The sequence below is a fragment of the Polypterus senegalus genome, chromosome 10 (genome assembly GCF_016835505.1).
Source record: "Polypterus senegalus isolate Bchr_013 chromosome 10, ASM1683550v1, whole genome shotgun sequence".
In the NCBI taxonomy this organism is placed as follows: Eukaryota; Metazoa; Chordata; class Cladistia; order Polypteriformes; family Polypteridae; genus Polypterus; species Polypterus senegalus.
In genome coordinates, this window is record NC_053163.1 from 92,534,189 (window position 1) to 92,559,900 (window position 25,712).

At 37.4% G+C, this 25,712-nt stretch overlaps 1 protein-coding gene across 2 annotated transcripts in view; it reads right to left on the reverse strand.

The window, feature by feature from the left end:
* Positions 1–15,719: 15,719 nt before the first annotated feature.
* The window catches only part of pabir2 (PABIR family member 2), a 43,554-nt gene continuing 33,561 nt past the window's right edge, over positions 15,720–25,712 (reverse strand). Inside the window, exons 9-10 of one of the 2 annotated variants that reach the window (XM_039766207.1) lie at positions 24,292–24,388; positions 15,720–17,266 (exon numbers count right to left, since the gene is read on the reverse strand). In XM_039766207.1, coding sequence (XP_039622141.1) covers positions 17,119–17,266; positions 24,292–24,388 — 245 coding nt within the window. In that variant the 3' untranslated portion in view covers positions 15,720–17,118. Of the gene's footprint in view, positions 17,267–24,291; positions 24,392–25,712 lie in introns of both variants that reach the window. The other variant, XM_039766206.1, reaches the window with a different exon arrangement.

Here is a 25,712-nt window from a genome sequence, read left to right on the forward strand (position 1 = left end):
ATGCTGCCACCACCATATTTGACAGTGGGGACGGTGTGTTCAGAGTGATGTGCAGTGTTAGTTTTCCGCCACACATAGCGTTTTGCATTTTGGCCAAAAAGTTCCATTTTGGTCTCATCTGACCAGAGCACCTTCTTCCACATGTTTGCTGTGTCCCCCACATGGCTTGTGGCAAACTGGAAACGGGACTTCTTATGGTTTTCTGTTAACAATGACTTTCTTCTCGCCACTCTTCCATAAAGGCCAACTTTGTGCAGTGCACGACTAATAGTTATCCTATGGACAGATTCCCCCACCTGAGCTGTAGATCTCTGCAGCTCGTCCAGAGTCACCATGGGCCTCTTGGCTGCATTTCTGATCAGCGCTCTCCTTGTTCAGCCTGTGAGTTTAGGTGGACAGCCTTGTCTTGGTAGGTTTACAGTTGTGCCATACTCCTTCCATTTCTGAATGATCGCTTGAACAGTGCTCCGTGGGATGTTCAAGGCTTTGGAAATCTTTTTGTAGCCTAAGCCTGCTTTAAATTTCTCAATAACTTTATCCCTGACCTGTCTGGTGTGTTCTTTGGACTTCATGGTGTTGTTGCTCCCAATATTCTCTTAGACAACCTCTGAGGCCGTCACAGAGCAGCTGTATTTGTACTGACATTCGATTACACACAGGTGCACTCTATTTAGTCATTAGCACTCATCAGGCAATGTCTATGGGCAACTGACTGCACTCAGGCCAAAGGGGGCTGAATAATTACGCACACCCCACTTTGCAGTTATTTATTTGTAAAAAATGTTTTGGACTCATGTATGATTTTTCGTTCCACTTCTCACGTGTACACCACTTTGTATTGGTCTTTCACGTGGAATTCCAATGAAATTGATTCAAGTTTGTGGCTGTAATGTGACAAAATGTGGAAATACTTTTGCAAGCCACTGTATGATGGTGTCGGATATGCCATCAGGTGATAAATGCACAATGGCGCACGGCAATGAGAAAGTGTCCATCGATGCTACACACGACTCACAGTAATGATGTTATCAACAGGCTGAAAAAATATAAAAATGAATGAGAAATTCCAAAAACATAAAGGTAAAAATATTCCAAAACAACTAAAGATTACAACAGCTGGGCAATCACAAATGTCAGGTTCAACACAAGACACAAAAACACAAACATCTGCAGTACTTAAAATAGAAAAGACGGGTAGAAACAGAAAAGGAGATGTTGGAATAAAAGCTGAACAAATCTCTTTGAGCCCTTAGTAAAAGGCTAGGTTGCCGAGTGTGGCTTCCGGCTGGCTAAAGTATGGTAGATATTTTGCAACACTAAAGGTATGGTGCAAGGCAATAGTCAGATGGTCTGAATAGAACCTCCTACTACCAGCAGCAAGTTGACTTGTTTTAATCAGATTAATAAAAAAAAACAAGTATGCCCACCTTTTACATATAAACAACTAAATGCCAATTCCAGCAAATAGAGGGAATAAAAACACAAAGGACAGCTCACGGAGAGCCATAGCTGAGACAATAACAAGGGGAGACGACAAGTGAGCATTCCTTTGGTGAGATGAACTGGGACTCTTCAGTCCGAATTAAAATTGCATTGTCAGGAAGGGAGGATTTCTATTTAGACTTGTTAATTCACAACATGGCGATGGCTAGAGCCATACTGAGACATCATAATTGTACAGAAGCCTTTTGCCTGATCCAGTTTGTACAGCAGCATAAGGCCACTTGAATGAAATCAAAAGGGACAAATTCCGCTGGACTGATGAATTTAGTTTTGAAGAAAGAGAGTCCTTTCAGGGTTGTAATGCAGCCTAAAAGTCAGAGCAGAACAAGGGAGGGAAGATTTTTTTTGACAAAGCCCAGTTTATGACCTGGAACATTTAATGAGGCTCCAAGCTGCTTTACATACAAACTTGCACTGAACAAACAATCAAATGAAGAGCAACTACACCAGTCCGACATTTTTATTATTTGTTCCCCTAAGGAGAAACAGGTGGTCTCTTTTGGTAGCATTTGATGGGATGCCACAGGGTCATAAAACACACTCTCAAACAGACTCATTTAGAAATGGGTCAATTTTGGGTCATAATTCACTCAGCAGTCAAGTGTTTGGGACACCATTCTTTAAAGAAAAACCAACCTAACAGGCTAGGAGTGAGGGATTATAATGCTCAAACCTTTGCCAGGCCGTCACAAGGCTGGAATTTCAAACCTGGGTCAGAGTTTGTTTTTAGCAAAAGCATTAACAACTGTGCCACCACAATGCCAAAGCAGTCATCGGATATTAAATGCAGTAACTGCTATAATCAAAGAAGTCCAAGGCTGCTCTTTTCTGTTGACGGCTCAGTGGCTGCGGCTCCATTTGTTGTAATTGTCTCAGGCCGATGCCCGACTGAACTGTGTGGCCCATGAATCATATGAAGTTTCTGAATGAAATTAGGATCTTAAATCACTGAAGCTGGACATCATGATATGATTAACCACATTCTGCTGCTTCCGTTGCCGTTGTGCTCTCTCAATCTTTTACTAAGTAGCAGGCCTGTTTGCTCAGGACATCTGTAACCCAGAGCTCGTGGTTTTGTTTCTATTTTCTTTTGTAAAGCATCTTTATAATTTAAAGACCACTAATGAAGATTTTCCAGGTGCTGAACTAGCCTTAGGCTTAAACCTCATGAACAATAGAACATTTTGTCGAGATAGATAAAGATAGATACTTTATTAATCCAAAGGGAAAATTCACATACTCCAGCAGCGGCATACTGATTAAAAACAATATTAAAGAGTGATAAAAGTGCAGGTATAACAGACAATAACTTTGTATAATGTTAATGTTTACCCCCCGGGTGGAATTGAAGAGTCGTAATAGTGTGGGGGAGGAACGATCTCCTCAGTCTGTCAGTGGAGCAGGACAGTGACAGCAGTCTGTTGCTGAAGCTGCTTCTCTGTCTGGAGATGATCCTGTTCAGTGGATGCAGTGAATTTCCAGTTATTGACAGGAGACAGGAGTCGCTACACCACGGACGTCAAACTGTCCAGCTCCGTTCCTACAATAGAGCCTGCTTTCCTCACCTGTTTGTCCAGGCGTGAGGCATCCTTTATACTGCCTCCCCAGCACACCACCGCGTAGAAGAGGGCACTCACCATAACCATCTGGTAGAACATCTGCAGCATCTTATTGCAGATGTTGAAGGATGCCAGTCTTGTAAGGAAGTATGGTTGGCTCTGTCCTCTCTTGCACAGAGCATCAGTATTGGCAGTCCAGTCCAATTTACCATCCAGCTGCACTCCCAGGTATTTATAGGTCTGTACCCTCTGCACACAGTCACTTCTGATGATCATGGGGTCTATGAGGGGCCTGGGCCTCCTAAAATCACTTGTACTCTCTGATGACACTTGTGACTCACCACTCGCTTCAATTCTGCGGTATGCAGTTTTCAAATCTCAATCACAGACCCAAACGCTTACTGGACATTCCTTCTTTATCTGGGAGAGTTTTGATTTTGAGATGTCCAAAGTAATTTGCCACACATTTCTATTCTTCATGTTGCTTAAGGGTGACGCTGTACAATCACTTACTTGTATCTAACTGAAGAAGCTGATTTGACTTTGTCGAATATCAAGACTGCAAGTGTTTGATTTTAGGAGTTAGAATAATTGGTGGACTACTAGAGACTGGGTCTGTACTTGCCAGCAGAGTTAATGGCCACATTAAGTGCTGCTTTCAACTCCTTGGGTTTTTTTTTGGGATTAAGAATATTCCCAGCCGGCATGGTCTAATTCTTGATTGGTTAAGAATTGCAAAAATTTTGGTGTTAGAAAGTACTTTTCTTTATTGAACTTCAATCTTCTCTGTATCACTCCTTTCAATTTTGCACTGGTACACCTGCATATCACCTGTGTATATACAGTAGATAGTCTTCTTAAAGGTCTTAAATGATGAAAAGACAATGGTGGCATTTGGAAATGTGATCTTGTTGTGAAAGGTGTCGTAAATGTTTATTGGGTCACTATCGTCACACGTACAGAGTACAGTGAAATTCTTACTTCTAATCGGCTAATTCACATTCCGTGAGTATAACCACCTTACCTTGAAATTGCTCACTTAAACACCTGAAAAATCCATCTTCCTTGCTTGAAAAAGTGATCATGAAATCAATATACCAATTTAGGGTAAGAAATAAACCATGAGCTCCTATGTGGCATCTGTTGATGAGCTCACTTTGACGTCATTTACCATTGTAATAATTGCACAGCCATCTTTATACAATTCACTTCTGTCTGCCGTGACTCATTTTTAAAATGACTTGGACATTTCAAGAGTTGGTGATCAAATAACCGCACTAAGAAAGAGTTTACGTTAAAAAAGTGCCACTTTATAGTTTATAGAAATTCTCCACTTGTCATATTTAGCTGCCAAGTAAGAATCCATAAGGATAAGCATTTAAGTGAAGCATACAGACAAGGTACAGGATTTTACAAACAACAAAAAAGAAAGCAGCAATAGAAAAAGTCCAACGATCAACTAGGCTGATTTTGAGAGCTAAAGGTATGAAATGGGAGGAAACAACAGACTAAGAAGTGACATGATTTAAAAAAAAAAAAAATGCATGCATCCCAGCTGTTTCTTTAAAATACAGTACATTCTTTAACAAGAACACAAAAATAAACTTAATTGTACATTTTTTCTTCACATAGAGCCATAGATACATGGAGTAAAATGGCCGCAGTCTAACATTTTTGCAAGCAAGCAAAAACACAGAATTTTACGAAGAACGCATCAACTTGAGCTTGCTCATTTGTTGTGCTGGTGACTTACATGGTGTGCACAATTAGGTAAGTTGTATTTTTGAGAATTAATTTTAATATGGAACAAATATAGCGGTATCAGTCAGTCTAAAATGTTAATAAACCTGAATGTTTTACAAAGGAAATGTGACTGTGAAAAGCATCAGGGGAATGCATGTGTGCACAATTAGTGTGCAGAATTATTATGCAACTAAAGGAAAAATGAACATTTTCCCATCTCACTTGTTTATTTTCATCTGTTACAGTGAGAACAAAACAAAAAACTCTAAATTTACAAATAAACATTTCTGACAGTTCAAAAGCCTTCCATTCATGGAGTCTGTCAGTTTCTTGATCTGTTGACGATTAACTTTTTGTGGAGCAGCGACTACAGCCTCCCAGACACGGTTCAGAGGTGTATATCGTTTTCCTTCCCCGTAAATCTCACGTTTTAACTCTGAGAGCTGAATATTTTTTCCAAAAATCAGTTTCTGAAAAAGCAACGGTTTCACATAGAAATCAACATAAAACGTCTGTTGCTGCATGCTGTGGCTGCCAGTTTGCCAGGAATGCCCAGCAGGTTTGCTGCCAGGCTGTCTTTGTGTGGCTGGGGAGGCGGTGGCAGCAGCAGTGGTCACGGTCACAGGGCATTGCAATATGGTTACTACTTATCATTGTTAAGTGGCAGTCCTACCTAGCAAACATTGTCAGTACCACAATTAGCTGGGGACCAATCGGCTGAAGCTGGAACTTCACATTCGTTTTCAATCACTTGTATCAAAATCAGAGTCCAACAAGTCATAGTCCAGGTCAGTGATAATAGGCAAAATGTCGTCTGCAGAGCATTTCGTTTTACGCATTCGCTTTGATCTCTCGCCAGATGTTAGTCCCATTTTTGCCGTTGCTTGTGCCTTGCTACTCACAAAAGTGCAGGAACTCTCGGTCAGACCAATGAATCTAATGTTCCTTCAGACAACGAGAGTCCAACTAAAACATAACAGTTGGTTTTGTCAGTTTACAGTCGATTACCATTCTTCTTTTTGACAAAAGTCGACAACAGCCCTGAAAGAGTTAAGAAGGGCCCACAAGTTCTCAATAGGGTTTAGGTCAGGTGAGGAAGGGAGCCATGTCATTCTTCTTTCATCTTTAAGGCCTTTACTGGCTAGCCACGCAGTGGGGTACTTCGATGGAAGCGGTGGAGCATTGGCCTGCATAAAATTCATGGTCTTCTTGAAAGATGTAGACTTCTTCCTGTATCACTGTTTGAAGAAAATGTTTTCTAAAACTGCCAGTAGGCTTGGGAGTTCATCTTCAATGTGAAAAGGTCCAACTAGCTCACCTTTAAAAATACCAGCCCATACCAGTAGCCCACCTCGCTGGCTCTGTGCTCGTTACTGATCCACAGGCCCATCTACAGTATCTGGTCCATCAAGAGTCACTCATCTCATCGGTCCATAAAACGTTAGAAAAAAAATCTGTCTTCAGATATTTCTTGGCCCAGTCTTGACGTTTCAACTTATGTTTCTTGTTCAGTGGTAGTCGGGTTTCAGCCCTCCTTACCTTGGCCATGTCTCTGAGCACTGAACACCTTGTACTTCTGGGCACTCCAGGTAGGTTGCAGCTCTGGAATATGAAAGTACTGGAGGATAATGGGTTCCTGGTAGCTTCACGTTTGATTCTTCTCAAATCTTTGGCAGCTAATTTGTGTCTTTTGTTCTCAACACGTTTCTTGCGACCCTGTTGACTATTTGCAACAAAACTTTTTGATAGTTCTGTGATCACACACCAATATCTTAGCAACTTCAAGAGTGCTGCATCCCTCTGAAAGACGTTTTTTACAGTTTTTGACTTTTCAGAGTCAGTTAAATGTTGTTTTGGCCCATTTTGCCTGAGGAAAACTAGCTGCCTAATAATTCTGCACACCTTGATATAGGGTGTTGATCTCCTTAGGCCACACCCTCCCTCATTACACATCACCTGACGTGCTTAAATCCAATAAGCATTCAAGTTTATACAGCTTGGAGTTGGAATATACGCATTAAAAATGATATGGTCAAAATACTCACTTGCCTAACAATTGTGCACACAGTGTAGTTTACCCGAGTTGCCTACACAGTCTTCCAATTTCAATGCAAAAGGGAGGAGTTGAAGCAGGTGGTATACAGCATGAATTCTGTGGCAAAATAAACCATTTTAAAAAATCTGTAAGAACTGAATGTTGCCATCAGTTTAGCAAGGAATAAATCCTTTCCCCTTCTTTAATCCATGCCTTACTGGATGGGAAACAAATTTATTACTAGGTAAGTGTGCATAATAAAGTGGCCACTTAGTGTATAACCCATTTATCAAAAAAAAAAAACACACTATGGAGAATGGGGGTAGAGAACATAAAACAAGAAAATGGGTGCTACAAAAAGTTTGACTACTTAAATATTGGCATTGTGCAGCTTTTTGTAAATCACGTTTTGTTACTTTTGCCAGCACAAATTAATCTCTTTCCTATCCTTAGTGGCAGGGCTGTGGAGTCGGAGTCGAGGAGGAGACAATTTTGGGTACCTGGAGTCGGAGTCAGCAAAAAGTTAACCGACGACTCCGAAATTTAAATGGGAATTAAAAAAGTAAGTTGAAATGGCCCAATTCACAAACAGTCATAATGAACTACTTCTCTGCTGTAAGAATAAAGCCCAATGCATGCAGTGCATAATGTTACCACAAAGCGAACTTGTCAAGTAACCATGAAGCATGCTTTTCATTGACTGTATGCGTCACTATATGGGATGTAATGCACAGGTAAGGTGCAGCACTGCTTTCCATTGTGTCGTGTTCCACTGTTACAGGGAACTGTGAACCTAGCCTCAAGCCCCCCATACATTTACAGATGCACTGCCGATTTTTCAGCCGTTCAACGAGTCATCACGCGTCAAACACCTGAAAAATCATCTGGTGTGTTCTCAGCTTCGCTATGCGCTAGTGAAGGGGGCCGAATCACGGAGTACACACTGATATGACCTTCATGATACACCTGTCTGTTGTAATAATTACCACCTTAATTTAAAAAGTCTTCTTTCCATACAAACCTCTGGAGTATGAACAGTTTTTGGATTTTGACGTATTACTCTCAAACACCAGAATGTCACTTTTTCATCAGATGCTGAATTGTGCATTTTGCAAAAGCACTCAAGACACAACTCCACAAATTACTCAAGTGTTAACTCAAAATGAGCCTTTTTAAACATGCAGTTCCACAAATTAAATATGTTATTCAAACAAGCATGCAGAACAAACCCAACATGAATGGGAATTTCCCGCTAGGTACACCTAACTATGTTTGCTGCTGCTAAAACCCAAGGCAGGGCTTTATTGTACACCAACTAGTATATGAACACTAAAAATAAACAAATATATAAAGAGCATCAGATCAGTCAACATTTGACTAAAGACATTTAGTGTTTTGGAATCCCCTTTATAGCCATTTGTTGTGAATATGCTTGTATGTACAGTGGAACCTCAGGTCATGAACGTCTCAGAACACATACAAATCGGGTTACAACCAAAACGTTTGCATCTGTTCATGACCACACACTCGGTTGACGAACAAGCCAGCTTCCCTTCCGGTTCATACGCACCAATGATTTCTGCACGTGTTCAGTCTCTCCCTGTACTGTACATTGTTCTCGGTGCATCACGCAGAGGGACTCTCCCGCAAAACTGTAACCTCCTCTCAACCCAGCTTCCACCTTTGGTATAGCGGGTCCACAGCTCTCGTCAAAAAGGCCAGTTTTAATAAATAATTGTATTTACAGTTGTGCTTGAAAGTTTGTGAACCCTTTAGAAGTTTCTATATTTCTGCATAAATGACCTAAAACATCAGATTTTCACTCAAGTCCTAAAAGTAAAGAGAAACCAGTTAAGCAAATGAGGCAATATTATTATACTTGGTCATTTATTTTTTGAGGAAAATGATCGAATATTACATACAATCCCGATCAAAAGTTTAAGACCACTTGAAAAAATGGCAAAAAAAATCATATTTTGCATGGTTGGATCTTAAGGTTCCAAGTAGAGCTTCAACATGCAACAAGAAGAAATGGGAGTGAGACAAAACATTTTTTGAGCATGCAATTTAATGAAAACAACGATTAAACTGAAACAGGCTGTTTTACAGCTGATCAAAAGTTTAGGACCACACCTCCAAAAAAAACCCGTAATCCCCCCAAAACAGAATTCAAACTTCCAAACATGAACTGTTATTGTTGATCACTTCAAAAATTCGTTGCAGTATGCTTGATGCAAGCGTTTCCATGAGGTGAATGGGAACACTTCTCCAAGTGGTGAAGACGGCCGCACGAAGGGCATCTACTGTCTGGAACTGTTGTCCATTTTTGTAAACTTCCCTTGCCATCCATCCCCAAAGATTCTCAGTTGGATTTAGATCAGGGGAACAAGCAGGATGGGCCAAAAGAGTGATGTTATTCTCCTGGAAGAAGTCCCTTGTCCTGCGGGCACTGTAGCGTTGTCCTGTTGAAAAACCCAGACGAGGGCTCTCAGTCATGAGAAATGCTCTCTGCAACATCTGGACATAGCCAGCGGCCGTTTGACGCCCCTGCACTTCCTGAAGCTCCATTGTTCCACTGAAGGAAAAAGCGCCCCAGACCATTATGGCGCCCCCTCCACTGTGGCGCATAGAAAACATCTCAGATGGGATCTGCTTGTCATGCCAGTAACGATGGAAACCATCAGGACCATCAAGGTTAAATTTTTTCTCATCGGAGAATAAAACTTTCCACCTTTGAATGTCCCACGTTTGGTGCTCTCTTGCAAAGTCCAAACGAGCAGTTCTGTGGCGTTCAAGGAGACGAGGTCTTTGAAGACGTTTTTTGTTTTTGAAGCCCTTCAGTCTCAGATGCCGTCTGATGGTTATGGGGCTGCAGTCAGCACCAGTAACGGCCTTAATTTGGGTTGAGGATCGTCCAGTGTCTTGACGGACAGCCAAATGGAACCTCCGGCTCAGTGCTGGTGAAATTTTTTTGGGTCTTCCACTTGACTTTTTTGTTCCATAACCCTCAGGATCATTTAAGAAATTTCAAATGACTGTCTTACTGCGTCCCACCTCAGCAGCGTTGGCGCGCTGTGAGAGACCCTGCTTATGCAGTTCAACAACCCGACCACGTTCAAAAAGGGAGTTTTTTTGCCTTTGCCATCAGAACGGGTGACTACCTGACAGAAAATGACAATGAATCCACATCTTTGCACAGATTTGGCCTTTTAAAGGCATGTGGTCCTAAAATTTTGATCAGCTGTAAAACAGCCTGTTTCAATTTAATCGTTATTTTCAATTAATTGAATGCTCAAAACTGTTTTGTCTCACTCCCATTTCTTCTTATTGCATGTTGAAGCTCTATTTGGAACCTTGTTAAGATCCAACCATGCAAAATATGATTTTTTTGCCATTTTTCAAGTGGTCTTAAACTTTTGATCGGGACTTTGAGTGGCAAAAGTATGTGAACCTCTAGGATTAGCAGTTAGTTTGAAGGTGAAATTCGAGTCAGGTGTTTTCAACCAATGGGATGACAATCAGGTGTGAGTGGGCACCCTGTGTTATTTAAAGAACAGGATCTATCAAAGTCTGCTCTTCACAACACATGTTTATGGAAGTGTATCATGGCACGAACAAAAGAGATTTCTGAGGACCAAAAGAGTTGTTGATGCTCATCAGGCTGGAAAAGGTTACAAAACCATCTCTAAAGAGTTTGGACTCCACCAATCCACAGTCAAATAGATTGTGTACAAATGGAGCAAGTTCAAGACCATTGTTACCTTCCCCAGGAGTGGTCGACCAACAAAGATCACTCCAAGAGCAAGGCGTGTAATAGTCGGCGAGGTCACAAAGGACCCCAGGGTAACTTCTAAGCAACTGAAGGCCTCTCTCACATTGGCTAATGTTCATGAGTCAGGAGAACACTGAACAACAATGGTGTGCATGGCAGGGTTGCAAGGAGAAAGCCACTGCTCTCTAAAAAAAACATTGCTGCTCGTCTGCAGTTTGCTAAAGATCATGTGGACAAACCAGAAGGCTATAGAAGAATGTTTTGTGGACGGGTGAGACCAAAATAGAACTTTTTGGTTTAAATGAAAAGCGTTATGTTTGGAGAAAGGAAAACACTGCATTCCAGCATAAGAACCATATCCCATCTGTGAAACATGGTGGTGGTAGTATCATGGTTTGGGCCTATTTTGCTGCATCTGAGCCAGGATGGCTTGCCTTCATTGATGGAACAATGAATTCTGAATTATATCAGAGAATTCTAAAGGAAAATGTCAGGACATGTGTTCATGAGCTGATTCTAAAGAGAAGGTGGGTCATGCAGCAAGACAACGACCCTAAACACACAAGTCGTTCTACCAAAGAATGGTTAAAGAAGAATAAAGTTAATGTTTTGGAATGGCCAAGTCAAAGTCCTGACCTTAATCCAATCGAAATGTTGAGGAAATTCACCAACATCCCAGAGTTGAAGCTGTTCTGTGCGGAGGACTGGGCTAAAGTTACCGGAAACGTTTAGTTGCAGTTATTGCTGCATGGGGTCACACCAGATACTGAAAGCAAAGGTTCACATACTTTTCTCACTCACAAATATGTAATATTTGATTATTTTCCTTAATAAATAAATGACAAGGTATAATATTTTTGTCTCATTTGTTTAACTGGTTTCTCTTTATCTACTTTTAAGACCTGAGTGAAAATCTGATGTTTTAGGTAATTTATGCAGAAACATTCTAAAGGGTTCACAAACTTTCAAGCACAACTGTATATTCATTACTAAATATAGAACTAGTACATTACTTACAGCTACATTCGTATGAAAATGTGGTATATAAATAAATGTTGTTGTAGTATACATATACTGTAAATACGGATTTGTTAAAACACACAACAAGGTAGATCTGACTAAACAAATGGAAACCAGCCATTAGAGGCGAGCGGCTACTTCATACGCATTTGGGCCGTTTTAATGTGGACGGAGATACTTTGGTGAACAATGTGAAAATGTTGGTTTGGATGGTGATTACCTTCATTGAAAATGTAATAATGTGGACTTAGCTTTATTCTCTTACTTTGAGCCCCATTGTCTGAATGTCCCCTAGCATTCAATCCAAAAACCCATTTGAAACGACCGAGTGCCCAAAATGGTGTAATGCCAGCTTTCAGTGGCCTAATGTGTCTTATTCATAGTTTTCATATTTGCATGCGTACATGAGTTTAATCGACAATGTCTTTTTTTGAGCCGGTATACTAAGGGAACCAAATACACCCCAAATATACTAACACACCCGTTCCAGTTTAGGATTATGTGAGGTACGAGTTCAACAAGGTGCCAGTCCACCTCACTGTGCCCACTAATGCACACGTGCACTCCACTGGGGTGAGTTCATGAGGGCTAGTTAACTTGAATAAACATTCAATGGTTTGCTCTGGCTTTTACTTTTACCTCATTCTGTGTAGGAACGTTTAGTTGCAGTTATTGCTGCATGGGGTCACACCAGATACTGAAAGCAAAGGTTCACATACTTTTGCCACTCACAAATATGTAATATTCGGTAATTTTTCCTCAATAAATTAATGACCAAGTAAAATATTTTTGTCTCATTTGTTTAACTGGTTTCTCTTTATCTACTTTTAGGACTTGAGTGAAAATTTGACGATGTATTAGGTCATATTTACACAGAAATACAGAAAATTCTAAAGGGTTCACAAACTTTCAAGCACAACCGTACATACAATCCTATGGGGGAAATTACTTCGGGTCACGACCAAATCGGGTTACCACCAGAGTTTTGGAATGAATTACGGTTGGGACCCAAAGTTCCACTGTACTGTACTTTATCAGCACACTGCTGCATGACTCAGCTGTGCTGCACATTCAACTGTCATAGTCGGACATTTCGGTCACAAAAAGAACTGGTTGGTCCTTCAATGATTAGGAACGTCATCAATGAAGGAAAGGAAACTTTAGTTTATAATCCTTGATTTTTTTTCATCTGTGGCTCCTGTTAATTACACTGTCCTCTCATTATAAACAGAAACATTAAAATAGACCCTGCTTGAATAATCCTATCTGCACAAATTTGTGTACTTACCGTCAAAGGAAACAACTGTGAGTGTTCCTTTTTCTACTTTAAGGATATTTTCCTCTCATCACTTTGTTGCACACAAAAGGCATTCTTATAACAACTGGGTTTTGTTATTTGCCTGCATGTTTTAATCTGTGCATAGTATTCAACACACTCCGTCTAAACTGCGAAGACTGGTTGCACTTTGTAATCCAATGCATGTATGACTATTTTGCTCAAATAGCAAACAGTACAAAATAAAAGCCTGAACTGGAGGAACTGTTTATAAATGCTTTTGCTACAGTGTTTTGTTTTTTTTTTTTAAACAATGCATGATGAAGCAAGTTTAACATTCCATTAGATGGTCTGTACATTTGCAGCAGAAATAAAACTACTAAAACATCAGGATTACAATGGACTGAATCAAAGTGCTTTACTTAAATGTTAAAAACAGAGTACAACAAGAGTACTCAGCTACAATAACTGACAATCTGAATTGCCGATTAAACCTGGCTGTTTCCCAAAGATCGTAATATACTGTACTTGTCATTTGGTGCATTTTTAAACAAGCAGTTTAAGGCACAAAATGAGGAGACAAATATATAGTAAGTTAAATCGAACATATGGCAATTTATTCTGTAGGCATATGTCCAGTTAACAGAACATTCACTTACCAATAGTACTGAACATTCAGGCCAGTGATGTGCCGATTATAACCGATTCAGAATTTACATAAACTTAAGACTATCATTTAACATAAGCAAACCGGAGATCAAAGGTTATTGTGCTATACAGGTATCTTGAGGTACCAACACACCACTTGTTACTATATTGGGAATAAAGATCAAAGGAAAGACAACAAGAAAGAAACTGCTGTACAGCTAATAATTTATTTCTGCCAGAAATGGGAAAAAAAAACAGATTCCCATTTTTAAAAAATGGGTATACATCAAGTAATACTGCAGTCAAAGCTACAGCACACAAGAAGCAATTGATACTATATAGTTTAGGCAGCTGCCTGATAATTTACAATATACACAAGTGTTTAAAGAAAAACTGGAAGAAAAAAAGAAAAAAATTTTATATATATATATATATATATATATATATATATATATATATATATATATATATATATATATATATATATATATATATATATATATAAAATCTCACACAGTCCACAGGTAAAGTATGCATGCAAGGTAACAATACAGGCTCCACATGGATGGAGGACTGTACAAGGTGCTGGTTCATATCAAAACAACAAAAGTAGACATTTTTATTTACAAAATTTATATTCACAAACATTAAAGCTTTAATACAAAATTAAACTCCTTTCAATTTACTATACTCCATTTTATGAAATTAACTGTAATTGTATAGCTAAGTGATGGTGAGGGGAAAAAAGTTTTGTAATCTGTCACCCCCGTTTGTTCCTTAAAATCATATTCAATAGAGCAAGTTGAAGGACAGTAAAGGGTACACATATAAACTAAACCTCTCTCTGGAAAACTAGAATCTACTTTCTTGAATATATTTATTTATATATACATTGACTGTATATGCATATATATGTATGGAATACAAATTCATACACTGTATACCATTTTTTAAAAAGAAAACTGATTAACACTGACTTTTTACAAATTACATGTTATATATTAATGGCACAGCTTTTTTTTTTTAAATCAGTAGATTAGAGATGGTTTTCTTTTAGAAAACATTAACATAATGCTTTATGTAGTTATACATATACAGCATTATACATTTCATATGCATTAAACATGTGTAATGCATTATAGAGTGAAAGTATACATATATTTACAATCCTAAAAGGCAATATACAAAAAAAAATGCATATATGCAAGGTTGGGTACGGCATAGCTACTTAGCTACAGAAAATATTCCTACAGCAATGTATACTGTAAATGCAGTAAATAAACTTCACACATACATTTGTATATGACTAAACTTTTTTGGTCATGTTGCAACATCATCCGACACGAAACTAGTAGGACAATACTGCTTAACTTTCAAAAAGTGTAGACTGTTATCAACTTCTGCTATAATTCCACTCCAAACTTTACATGCAAATACAAATAAATTCAGCTAAATCAAATGTATGAAAAATGCTATGTCCAGACCACAGAATAAAGTGTTCTCTTTCAAAATTCCAAGTTATTCCTAACATTGCACACATTTTACAGATCAATTTTCTTCTTCTCTGGACTTTTTACAGAACTCAAACTCCTCATTGCAAAAATGCAGAAGATTATACCATTTGCAGCCATACATTTAAGACACCCCAAATCTGACCAAACACTCTTAACCTCACAAATTCTCACTCTCTCAAAAGACACAGTGCATGTTCGGGAAAAAAAAAAAAAAAGTCACTTTAAATAGAGAGATTACAAAAAAAATGCACACCCATGGGGTAAGAATATTTTTTAATATTCCATTAAAAGAGTGACGGGGGGAAGCCTGTACACTATATGTATGGAAAGTAAAAACCAGAGGCCTCCTTTGTTCACTAGACTTAAAGCACAGCAGCCACTTACTTGATAAATTTGATTTACTGCTTTATGCCTTTCAGGGGCACATTTTACAAAAGATAGTTTAATACAACAAAAAAATAACCTAAATGTGGCTAATAAACTACAAAAATCTTAAATAAATAAATATAAAATTTATTTATTTTATATATATATATATATATATATATATATATATATATATATATATATATATATATATATATATATATATATATATATATATATATATATATATATATATATATATATATATATATATATGGTAAATTCTACGTGTACCATCTTAATCTGTTTATGAAGAATTTTCAGAAAGGTAAAAATTATTCTTTAAAAATTAAAAAATAATAAGGGGGTTAAAAAGGTAAGTTAGGCCTTGGTACGTTATGAAATTCACCCAACTCATCTAGTTTATTTTCATACTATAGAAAAGCTTTTGTTGCTCACTAATTTAACAGGTTTGGTATAGATAATCATTAGGTACATTAGATGTGTTTGCACAGAAGCAAGCATTCCAGCAGCTGTTAGTTATAATGACCCCTGAGAGACATTTAAAGCATTCAGTTTCAGGTTTGTCTTTGGTATGTTAAGTGTTGTTACCCAATTCTTTTCAATTGTCACCCAACCACATTTGTTTCCAATATGTCTTGGGTACCCTCTACATGCAGATCCTCACCCTACTGCTCTTTTTGCATGAATAAATCACTGGTCTGAAACTATATCAATTCTGTATTATCCTGCCAACACAAAACAAGCAAAACTTTTCACTCTCATTGCTCCAAATTCCATTTACAGCACCTTTTAACATGCATACAAAATAAACACAGCAGTTAAAGGCACACAAGACAATTCTAGAGAATGGTACATGCAAAGACAGTCTCAAGTAAGTGCTTTAAAAACAAAAGTCACTGCCATCTACTCATAAGAGTTTAAAGAATGAAATCTATGCTTTTAAACTGAAGAAACCACCATCACAATTTTTCCCCCCATGCTTCACTATTAATACTATAGGTATCCCACAAACTACAGTATATGGTGTTCAGCTCACTGAGTGTAAGGCTAAAGCCACTACAATCAGGTCATTTTGTCAATTCAGTACTTTCAACATCCAGTGTCAAAAATAATAAAAATTAAAAATAATAACTATTTAAAAATGAAAAGACCTGCAGCTGTGCTTTGAAAAAGAATATACACAAACACACACACACACACACACACTTCTAGCATCTACAGTGAACTAAAACAAGTGACCCCCTACTATGCCTTGTATCTTCTCTTAAACAAAAAACAATGGAAGAATGGGTTTAAACATTAGACAAAAGAAAATGACTGGAGAGATGAAAATGAAGTCCAGCTGTAAAGATGAGGGAGGTGAAAAAAATTTCAAATTAGACTACTCAAATGGTGTTCACTAATATCAGGAAACCATAAAATATTAAGAACTAAATCAAATCATATTTAAATTAAATAAATAACTAATAGCTCAAATACAAATTTAATGTACAGGGCACAGAGTAAAAGGAAACAAAAAAATTAAAGTGTAAGGACTAGAGCAACTTAGTGTAAATTAACTTAGCCAAAATAAAAGCTTGCTCTATATTGCCTCCCAAATCCACCTCAACAAGTCTCTAAAAAAGCAGCACTTTTAAAAGTTTTAAGTTAACAAAAGATCATTTGGGAGAAAGATCATGCACAGGGGTAAAAGGAGAACAGGGTTCTGAAGAAGTTACAGGTGATTGTGACACAGTGCTAATCTTTGCTGGGGAGTCGGTGGAAGATCCTAGACTGCTGAGACTGCCATCCAGATCAGAAGACATGCTAAAGAGAGGGGGAAAAAAGGGAAAAAAAAAAAAGGTTAGTTTAAAATTGTTCTGAATTGGAAGGAATAGATCCCATATTGTGGTTGGCATATGCCTGCTGAAAGTCAGAATTTTAGTTTTGCTTTTAAAATTATACCAGAAAGACAGAGTGGGGAAAGAAAAGACGACCAAGTATTTTAATTATTTATACCAAAGGTAATCACAGGTAATTTTTCAGTAAGACAACCTACATATCTGTCTTTATTACTGTATATTTTAGATACAAAGTAAAACAATAGTAGATTCTTAAACATTAATGCCATGTGATTGGATTATTAAGACAATACCAGCCGTACAGTACCACAGGTCCAGACATGATTCTCAGACAAGAATACACTTCTGTGGACAATCCATTAAAAAGTGTGTAGTAATACGGGCAAAATCCTACACTGCAAAGGCTACACCCACAGGGCTTCTTAGTAAAACACCCACCGCCTGTATCTCCAGTCTGTGCATCTTAAAACTTTGAGGGGGTTTTAGAGAGAGAGCAGCAGATACTGAACAGAAAGACCTGACACAGAGAAAATAAAAAGGTAAAATTGCTGTTATTCTTTCAGGAGTTCAGTAGCACAAGGTAACTGAAGCTTCTAATCAATATGCATGTTACAATGACCGTGGAGACAGACAGACACACATGTAAACCACCAGTTACTGGGCTCCAAACATGTGGAAAGTGTATCTGCCTGCTACAATATCTTACTGTCATTTTAACTATTGCATCACTATGACAACAGCAAATAGTTTAGACAAGCATTGTGACCTATGGATATATAATATGTTAAAAACCTGCGGCTATTTTATCATGGTATGTTTGTGTTTCCAATTAGACAGTAATGTTAAATTTAATTAGTTATTAGGTGAGATGAGCAGACAGAAGATTGATGCTGTGCAGCCTAGTCTGTGTTTTACTAGTGTCGTTAGGCAGATTTGTTGATATGGGTGTACTGAAATCTGCATCTCTTGAAGCTCTTTATTAGCTCTCTTAACAGCATTTCGTTTGACAGGTTGTGACATTATTAAATGCAAAATATTCATTTGAAGTAAACATTGTCATAAATATACTGTAGCTGCCAATTCTTTCAAGCTTACATCAACTCCTACACTGTTGTCATAAAGCTGAACAAAAAGCACACACACAATACCTTTGACATCATTCACATTTACCATTTAATGCCTATGTATAATCTGATGCTACATAAAGGTTTTTCCCTTGCATCTAGTTGTGCCTATTTTTAAAAAGTGAAATGTACTCAATGCACATGTGACACACATTTACATGTCTAATAAGGCAGTTTGACAACATTTTTATTATATACACATACAGTGGTACCTCGGTATACATCCATAATCCATTCCAGATCCTTTAACTTATACCAAACAGGACGTATACCAAACAAATTTTTCCCATAAGAAATAAAGGGAAAATGATTAATCCGTTCACATGAAAAAAAATCCTATTATTGGCACATTTTATACAACCCCAACAATGTATAATTTAAACACTGTTTAATACTAAAATGCATAAATACAAAAGCAATCAGATGAAATAAATGAAAATTTAATTTCACTTTACTTTTCAATAACGTCTTGTTTTTCACAATCGTAGATACCATCGTTCTCGGCATAAGGTATGCAGCAGCCAAGTCCCAGATACGCATGCCACCTTCATACTTTTCAACAAACTATTCAAATTTACGCGAAAATTCACATAAGAGTTAGCGCAGGTTGTTCACTAAATGCTAGCAACTAGCGTACTGATGCTTGTGGGCAGTAGTGGCTTTGTCTCGAGAGGTGTGTATATATATATATATATATATATACACACACATATATATATATATATATATATATACACATATATATATATATATATATACACACATATATATATATATATATACACATATATATATATATATATACACATATATATATATATATATATACACACACACATATATATATATATACACACATATATATATACACATATACACACATATATACACACATATATATATATATACATATATACACATATATACACACACACATACATACACGAATATATATAGATTATATAGATATATATATAGATATAGCATTTAAACTGCATTTCATTTCAAAACAGAAACAAAAATATGATCCCTGGCTAAAATTAGGCAGAATTAAAAAAGTGGTATTTTAAGTACTTTAAGTACATTTTAAGAATGGTATTGTCTTTAACTAATAATAACAAAAATTTCAACATTAAAGTGCAGTTTTTCTTCTTAAAAAAATAAGGCAGAAACATAAAAGGTAATTTGACCAGCCTCACCTTTAAACTGTGAGTAACCTTAGCCAAAATTGTTTGTACATTAGGCTAAAACAGTGTGATCATTGAACATTTTATAATTAGATGTAATTAGAATTACTAACGGTCACATAAGTCCAATGATCCCCAGTAAGAGCCACAAAGTCCGCTTTCTGTAATGCATCTAATTTTGCTTGCTTTTCAATGTCATAAAGCTGTTGAATTTTACTTGAAATACGCTAACTGTAACACATTTTCTAACCCTCTATCTTACACCACTGTTAGTGGTCTACAGTCCAAAGCAATGTATTTTGCGAGAGAATTTGTAAGTTTGACCTATGTTGACTTACTAATTTTGGTCCTGAAGCCAGTCATTTCATGAGGTTTGGGCTGCCGACACTTGTTGGTACTCGAACCCGTACTGCTAGTGCTAACAGCATACACGGTTTCTGTGCTCGCTGTAACATGTTTTGCATTTAGATTGAACCGTAAGGTTGAAGTGCCTTGGTGGTAAGCAAACTCATTTTTGCACAGTTTGCACCAAACCACGCTTTTATCAAGGCTTTCGTCAGGTAGTCTTTTGAAAAGAAATTTCCCTCCAAATCAGTGCTAGCAACGCGCTTTCTTCTGACTCTTACATTTTTGCAGCTCTGATGTGTGCATCAATGTAATCGATGTACCAGGAAATCATGCATTGACAAAAGTTACCCTTTGCTTGGAATGCAAAGTGTGATTAAATGCGTTATTTTTAACACGTTATGGAGTACATGCATCGAAGCTTCTCAGCTGTGCTTGTGCGAAGAAAAGGAAACATTTTAAAAATAATGTAACATGACTGTCAATGTAATAGTCTTGTGACCGTTATGAGTGTTGCTGTCATCAAGGATTTGATTAGCATTATTTCTTTCAATCAGGTTAGTATTTGGAGGACGTGTTGTGTTCAAGTTTATTCCGTGTTTGTCGATCGTTGTAAAGATAACAGGTTTCATTCATCTAAGTGTTCACCACCCAAATCGGAACTCGTGAATGTAAGATGTTCAACAGGCATTCCTGGTAGTAAGTTGTGGAAATTGCCAGTGAATATTTAGCGGTAGCGTGTGTATGAACTTAATTTAATCTTTTCCAGTCCTGCAAAGTCAGTTGACGCGAGCCGCTCGGAGTACATGCGAAGCTTCTCAGCTGTGCTTGTGCGATTTCACGATGTCCACAACTTTATTTAATGCTAGCTAAGACCCGGCACTTCAAAGTTTCTTGCTACAGCAATTTTAACTACACAACAAAGTGATCCAAAGTCTCGTTTATTCCTCGTGTCTTCTCATTAAACTTGTATCTCGCGAATACCATACTCGTCGTAGGCATGACAAACGGCAGCGGGAGTGAGTCTATAAACTTAATTTAAACTTACGGTTCACACCGTGCTTTGTTTCCGCAGTTGTGTAATTCGTTTTTTGTTCATCACTCTTTGGAACTGTTGATTTTTGTCTGTGCACTGCGTCAGCTCACGTGATCCGCTCAGTGTACATGCATTGAAGGTTCCCAGCTGTGCTGGTGCCATCTCGTGCGATGTCCATGGCTGTATTTAATGTTAGCTAAGACCCGGCACTTACAAGTTTCTCTCGCAGTTTCGCTGAGTTTGTGTCAAATACCACCCTGACCATCTCATCTTCGTCTGCATAAGCACAGTCCTTCACCCGTGAATATTTAGCGGCAGTGTTTCTATTGGATTGCCGCTGACGGACGGCCTTATATGGGCAAGCACTAAATTACGTGGTCGCCTCCCACGGGCATCGAGCAGACGTCTAATATAGTATATGGACAAAAAAAAATAGGTTCCAGTTATGACAATTACGCGTAGAATTTCGAAATGAAACCTGCCCAACTTTTGTAAGTTGTAAGGAATGAGCCTGCCAAATTTCAGCCTTCTACCTACACAGGAAGTTGGAGAATTAGTGATGAGTCAGTGAGTGAGTGAGTGCTTTGCCTTTCATTAGTATAGATATATACACATATACATACAAACAGATATACACACACAGATATAGATATACATACATACATACATATATACCTGTCGATCTATATCTCTATCTATACACACACACACACACACACAGGCTGACCGTAGACTGCCTACAGTAAATTGATGATGCGGCATTTAAACAAAAACCTTGCAATTCTTAGTATGGAAAGGCTATTTAGGTAGTATAAGTCACTTGGGCAACTTTCTCCCCCCCCCCAAATTTGGAGTTTGTTACAGTAACAAATACAAAATAAAGAACTCTCTATCATATTGGTTTTGTGCTCAGCTTATTTTTCTGACTTCTTGTCCGTCTTACTACATGATGCTTCATTTCTTAGACATTTTTCTCTGTGGATCAGCATATCACATGCTCAGAACTTCCACATATTATGTTCCTTTTAATGTAAAACAAGGATTTACAAAAATTCTTGCACTATTTTTCATAGCACGTGTCACTTTCCACATAACCGGCTGCTGAAGAGAGAACCACATTCATGTATATATTTGGATACCTTTTTTTTTAATACAAAACCTAACCGATTGCATTAGGAAATAAAAAAAATAAGCAATAGTCTTCATTTATATAATCTTATTGAAATGTGGAAAGTAATCACATATTCCCATGACTGTCAATTATGTACTGCATCATCATCATCAGTGAAGGCAACTTGCAGCAACAAAAACCAAAGAGGTGTGATTTTGTCTAAAGTCACAAGGGCAGGGGTCGTGTGTGTGTGTGTGTGTGTGTGTGTGTGTGTGTGTGTGTGTGTGTGTGTGTGTGTGTGCGCGCGCACGCACGCACAGAGTGAAAGCAGTAACAGAGGTGATGAATACAGATGGAGGTGCAACCTCAATGGTATTAGAAATAATTCCATACCAGCGATAACTGATTTTGTAAACTGTGCTTGGAAATGTGTGGCTCCCCTGTACCAATAACAGAACCAAGAATCAAAGCCATCACAAGCCAATATCAAAATTACTATGTCAATGTGTGGACTTCTAAAGCAGGAAAAGTACAGAATTTACAGAAAGGTCAAGAGGGGACAAAGACTAGTGGACATGCTGAGAAAAAGAATGATTTGATCAATATAGTGCGCGGGGGAGAAATCAAGGTTCAATAAAACCTGCCCAAAAGCTATGATGAATAGAACAAGAAAAGCTCTAACATCCTGAAAGGAAGAAATCATTGAGGAAAATTTGGGGACAACTAGCCAACCAGAGTAAGCTGCTTTGGACAAAGGTCCAGACACCTTTGTTTTATCAGCAGGAGGAAATATGTGGCCAGTAATTTATATTAGCCAAAGTAATAATCAACAAGCAGTCTGAACTAAAGAATGACTGGGTAAAAGGGGTAGTTATGAATGGGGAAGGGGAGGGGGAAAAATGTTTTGGTTTGACCTCTACATCAGGAAAAAAATCAAACTTGTGAACAGTTTCTGTACCAGACAAACTTTTTTTACATTTAGAAATGGGAATGTTTGAAAAATTCCATATATAAAATGAAAAGCACAGATTGATTATTCCTATACTGTTCTTTTGCCAATATGTTGAAATGCCCCACTGTGACAGTCATATCCTGTACTTTCTTCATTCTAGTTTGCCAGCCACTTAGTCACAAGTACTGGTTGCCCTAGTGACTCTCCAAGCTATCACTCTATATGCCATTCCTCAAATAATCAAAAACAACTCAGGTATTCTCCACGCTAAGAATAGTAGACCTGGCAGCCCAAAATTCCATTCATATATTTAACATAATTTGATTAAATCCTCTTTTCAAAAGCATGTGTGTGCACGCTATGTTGGAATATACAGATCTGGTATGTGTTTGAATGCTGCATGTAATAGGTCTTTAAAAAATAATTTTCTTTTGTGCAAAGGAGAGAGGAAAGAAAACATGCACTGCATACAATAAAATTTATTAATCTGGTAGTGGGAAGTCAAAGTGTCAAATTTTACAGCCAGTCAATTTGTACAGCAAACAATTTAGCATTAGCTTACATACAGTAGGAACTTGCTGAACACAATAAATGCTGAAATCAGTTTATGGAGCAATGCTGGAAATTTAAACTGATGATGCGTGCATCTCAATAGTAGTTCCTATTGCTAAATTTAATGGCAAGCTGCAATGCGGGTTGGGGTCTGAATGATCATCTACTGTTGCAAATGAATGATACAATGCATAAAGCTGAGACTCATCAGTTGGATGGGGAGGGGCTTATGACTGCAGCAACAGCACTGGATCCTCAGTTTAAAGATGAATAATTTACAGGTGCTTGAAATATAGAACATGTTGCAGTGTTTAAAAATATTTTTAGTCATAGGTCAAAGAAATTAAATGGAAACTTTAGTTTATCAATTGACATACCAATGACAAACAATTACCCAATCTTCAGTAACCACATTATTAGTACAAATATTTTTGTTGATACTAAGATACAAGTACATTAAACTATGAACTACGGCTGATGGGATATCTAAAATATGTAAATTACTGAATTCCCCTAGTTGCAAATGCAAAGAAAAGCCTATTGGCTCCACCACTCACCCTATGAAGGGAGCAACAGTTTATTTCTGCTGAACAAATTTAAGCAGATCACTATTACAATCTTCTCAAAAAAATTCTACATTGGCATATATTAATGTAGTTTGATATAGTTACAAAACAACTCACCAAGAACTAAGATCTGGCAAATGGGACACGTCTGGAGAAAGCATCGTGGTTGTTCCTTGGAAGAGTCTCTTTGGCTGGCTCTCTATTTCCATTTCCCCTGCTAACACACAAAACGTGGTTTATATATAGAAAAATGTCCAATAATTACATTCATTTGTGAATAATGTTCTATACAGGATGACAAGATTTTATTCGGGGTTGTTTGGGTGTTAGGAAATCACGGCTTACTGGCAGATAAATTCTCCATATAGCAAATAGTATTGTTTCAAAGCATCTATACAACAAATTTCTCTTTTATAATCAGTTTACATTTTATTTTACTTTTAGCTTAGAGCAAACTGGTGGCCATAAAGCTACTGTAGAGCATGTAAAGAAAATGAATCATCTAGTACAAAAAGGGCAAGTGAGAATTAATTTTTCCACCACCCTATTTATGGGTCTTGTACGTTGTTACAGCAGAGAACTGAAAGCATTGTTGCAACGTTGCTTTAGCTATACAATATGCACTCAGTGAGAATACATTTTAAAGAAGAAAAAAAACCTAGAATTTTCTGAACACCTGTAGCACTTAAATGGGGGAAAATGCTATCAAATTCACCAGATCTTAAGCAAAGAAATTTGTATGCTGATGCAGGCATGAAAAATGCAAGATGTAACCACTGCCTGCAATATTTCATGAGTGAGCTTTCACATTATTTGCCTGGCAAGCAAACATATCTAAAGGGTGGTGCTCATGCTGCATGCACTACTTATTAATGACACACTGGCATCTTTTAATCTCTTACTGTACAAGGTAATATCAATTTAAAAGGAAATTTTACAGCTGCTAGGCGACATGTTTTAAGGAAACATTTTGAAGCCTATATTTAGACTACATCGAGTTTATATAGTTAATAAAAAGTCATTTTACTTGTTTACTGAAAACGTATCACAGTTAATATGTTTTATAAACCCCTCAGTAAGTAAAATATAGAACTGCCAATCTAAAGAAATAAGGATCTAAATCCATAAATGTATAAAGAGTTCCTACTAATAGTAGTATTATGACTTTGGTACTTTCTAAGCACCCCATGAATTTCACCCACTCAGCTACTTTCCAGTTGAGTCCTACAGTGGCTAAACAGCATATTGGCTTAATTTGTTTGCTTGTGTTCGGGAGGTTAAAGTTCAAACCTAACATGAGGTGATTTTCTCTTAAAACATACTTTTAGTAAACAAGTAAGCATTAGAAATAAAACTCAAAATACCTGTGAAAAACTCAAGCATGATATTGATTTTTAGCCTTAACTGAAACTGCATTTGCTGCAATCAGAATCATCAATAACAGTCAATAAAATTTAAAAAAGGCTAATGAAACTGAATTGCAACATATCTGATATTAAGCACTGGAATGCAATACTTAGCAATTAATTTCAAATTTG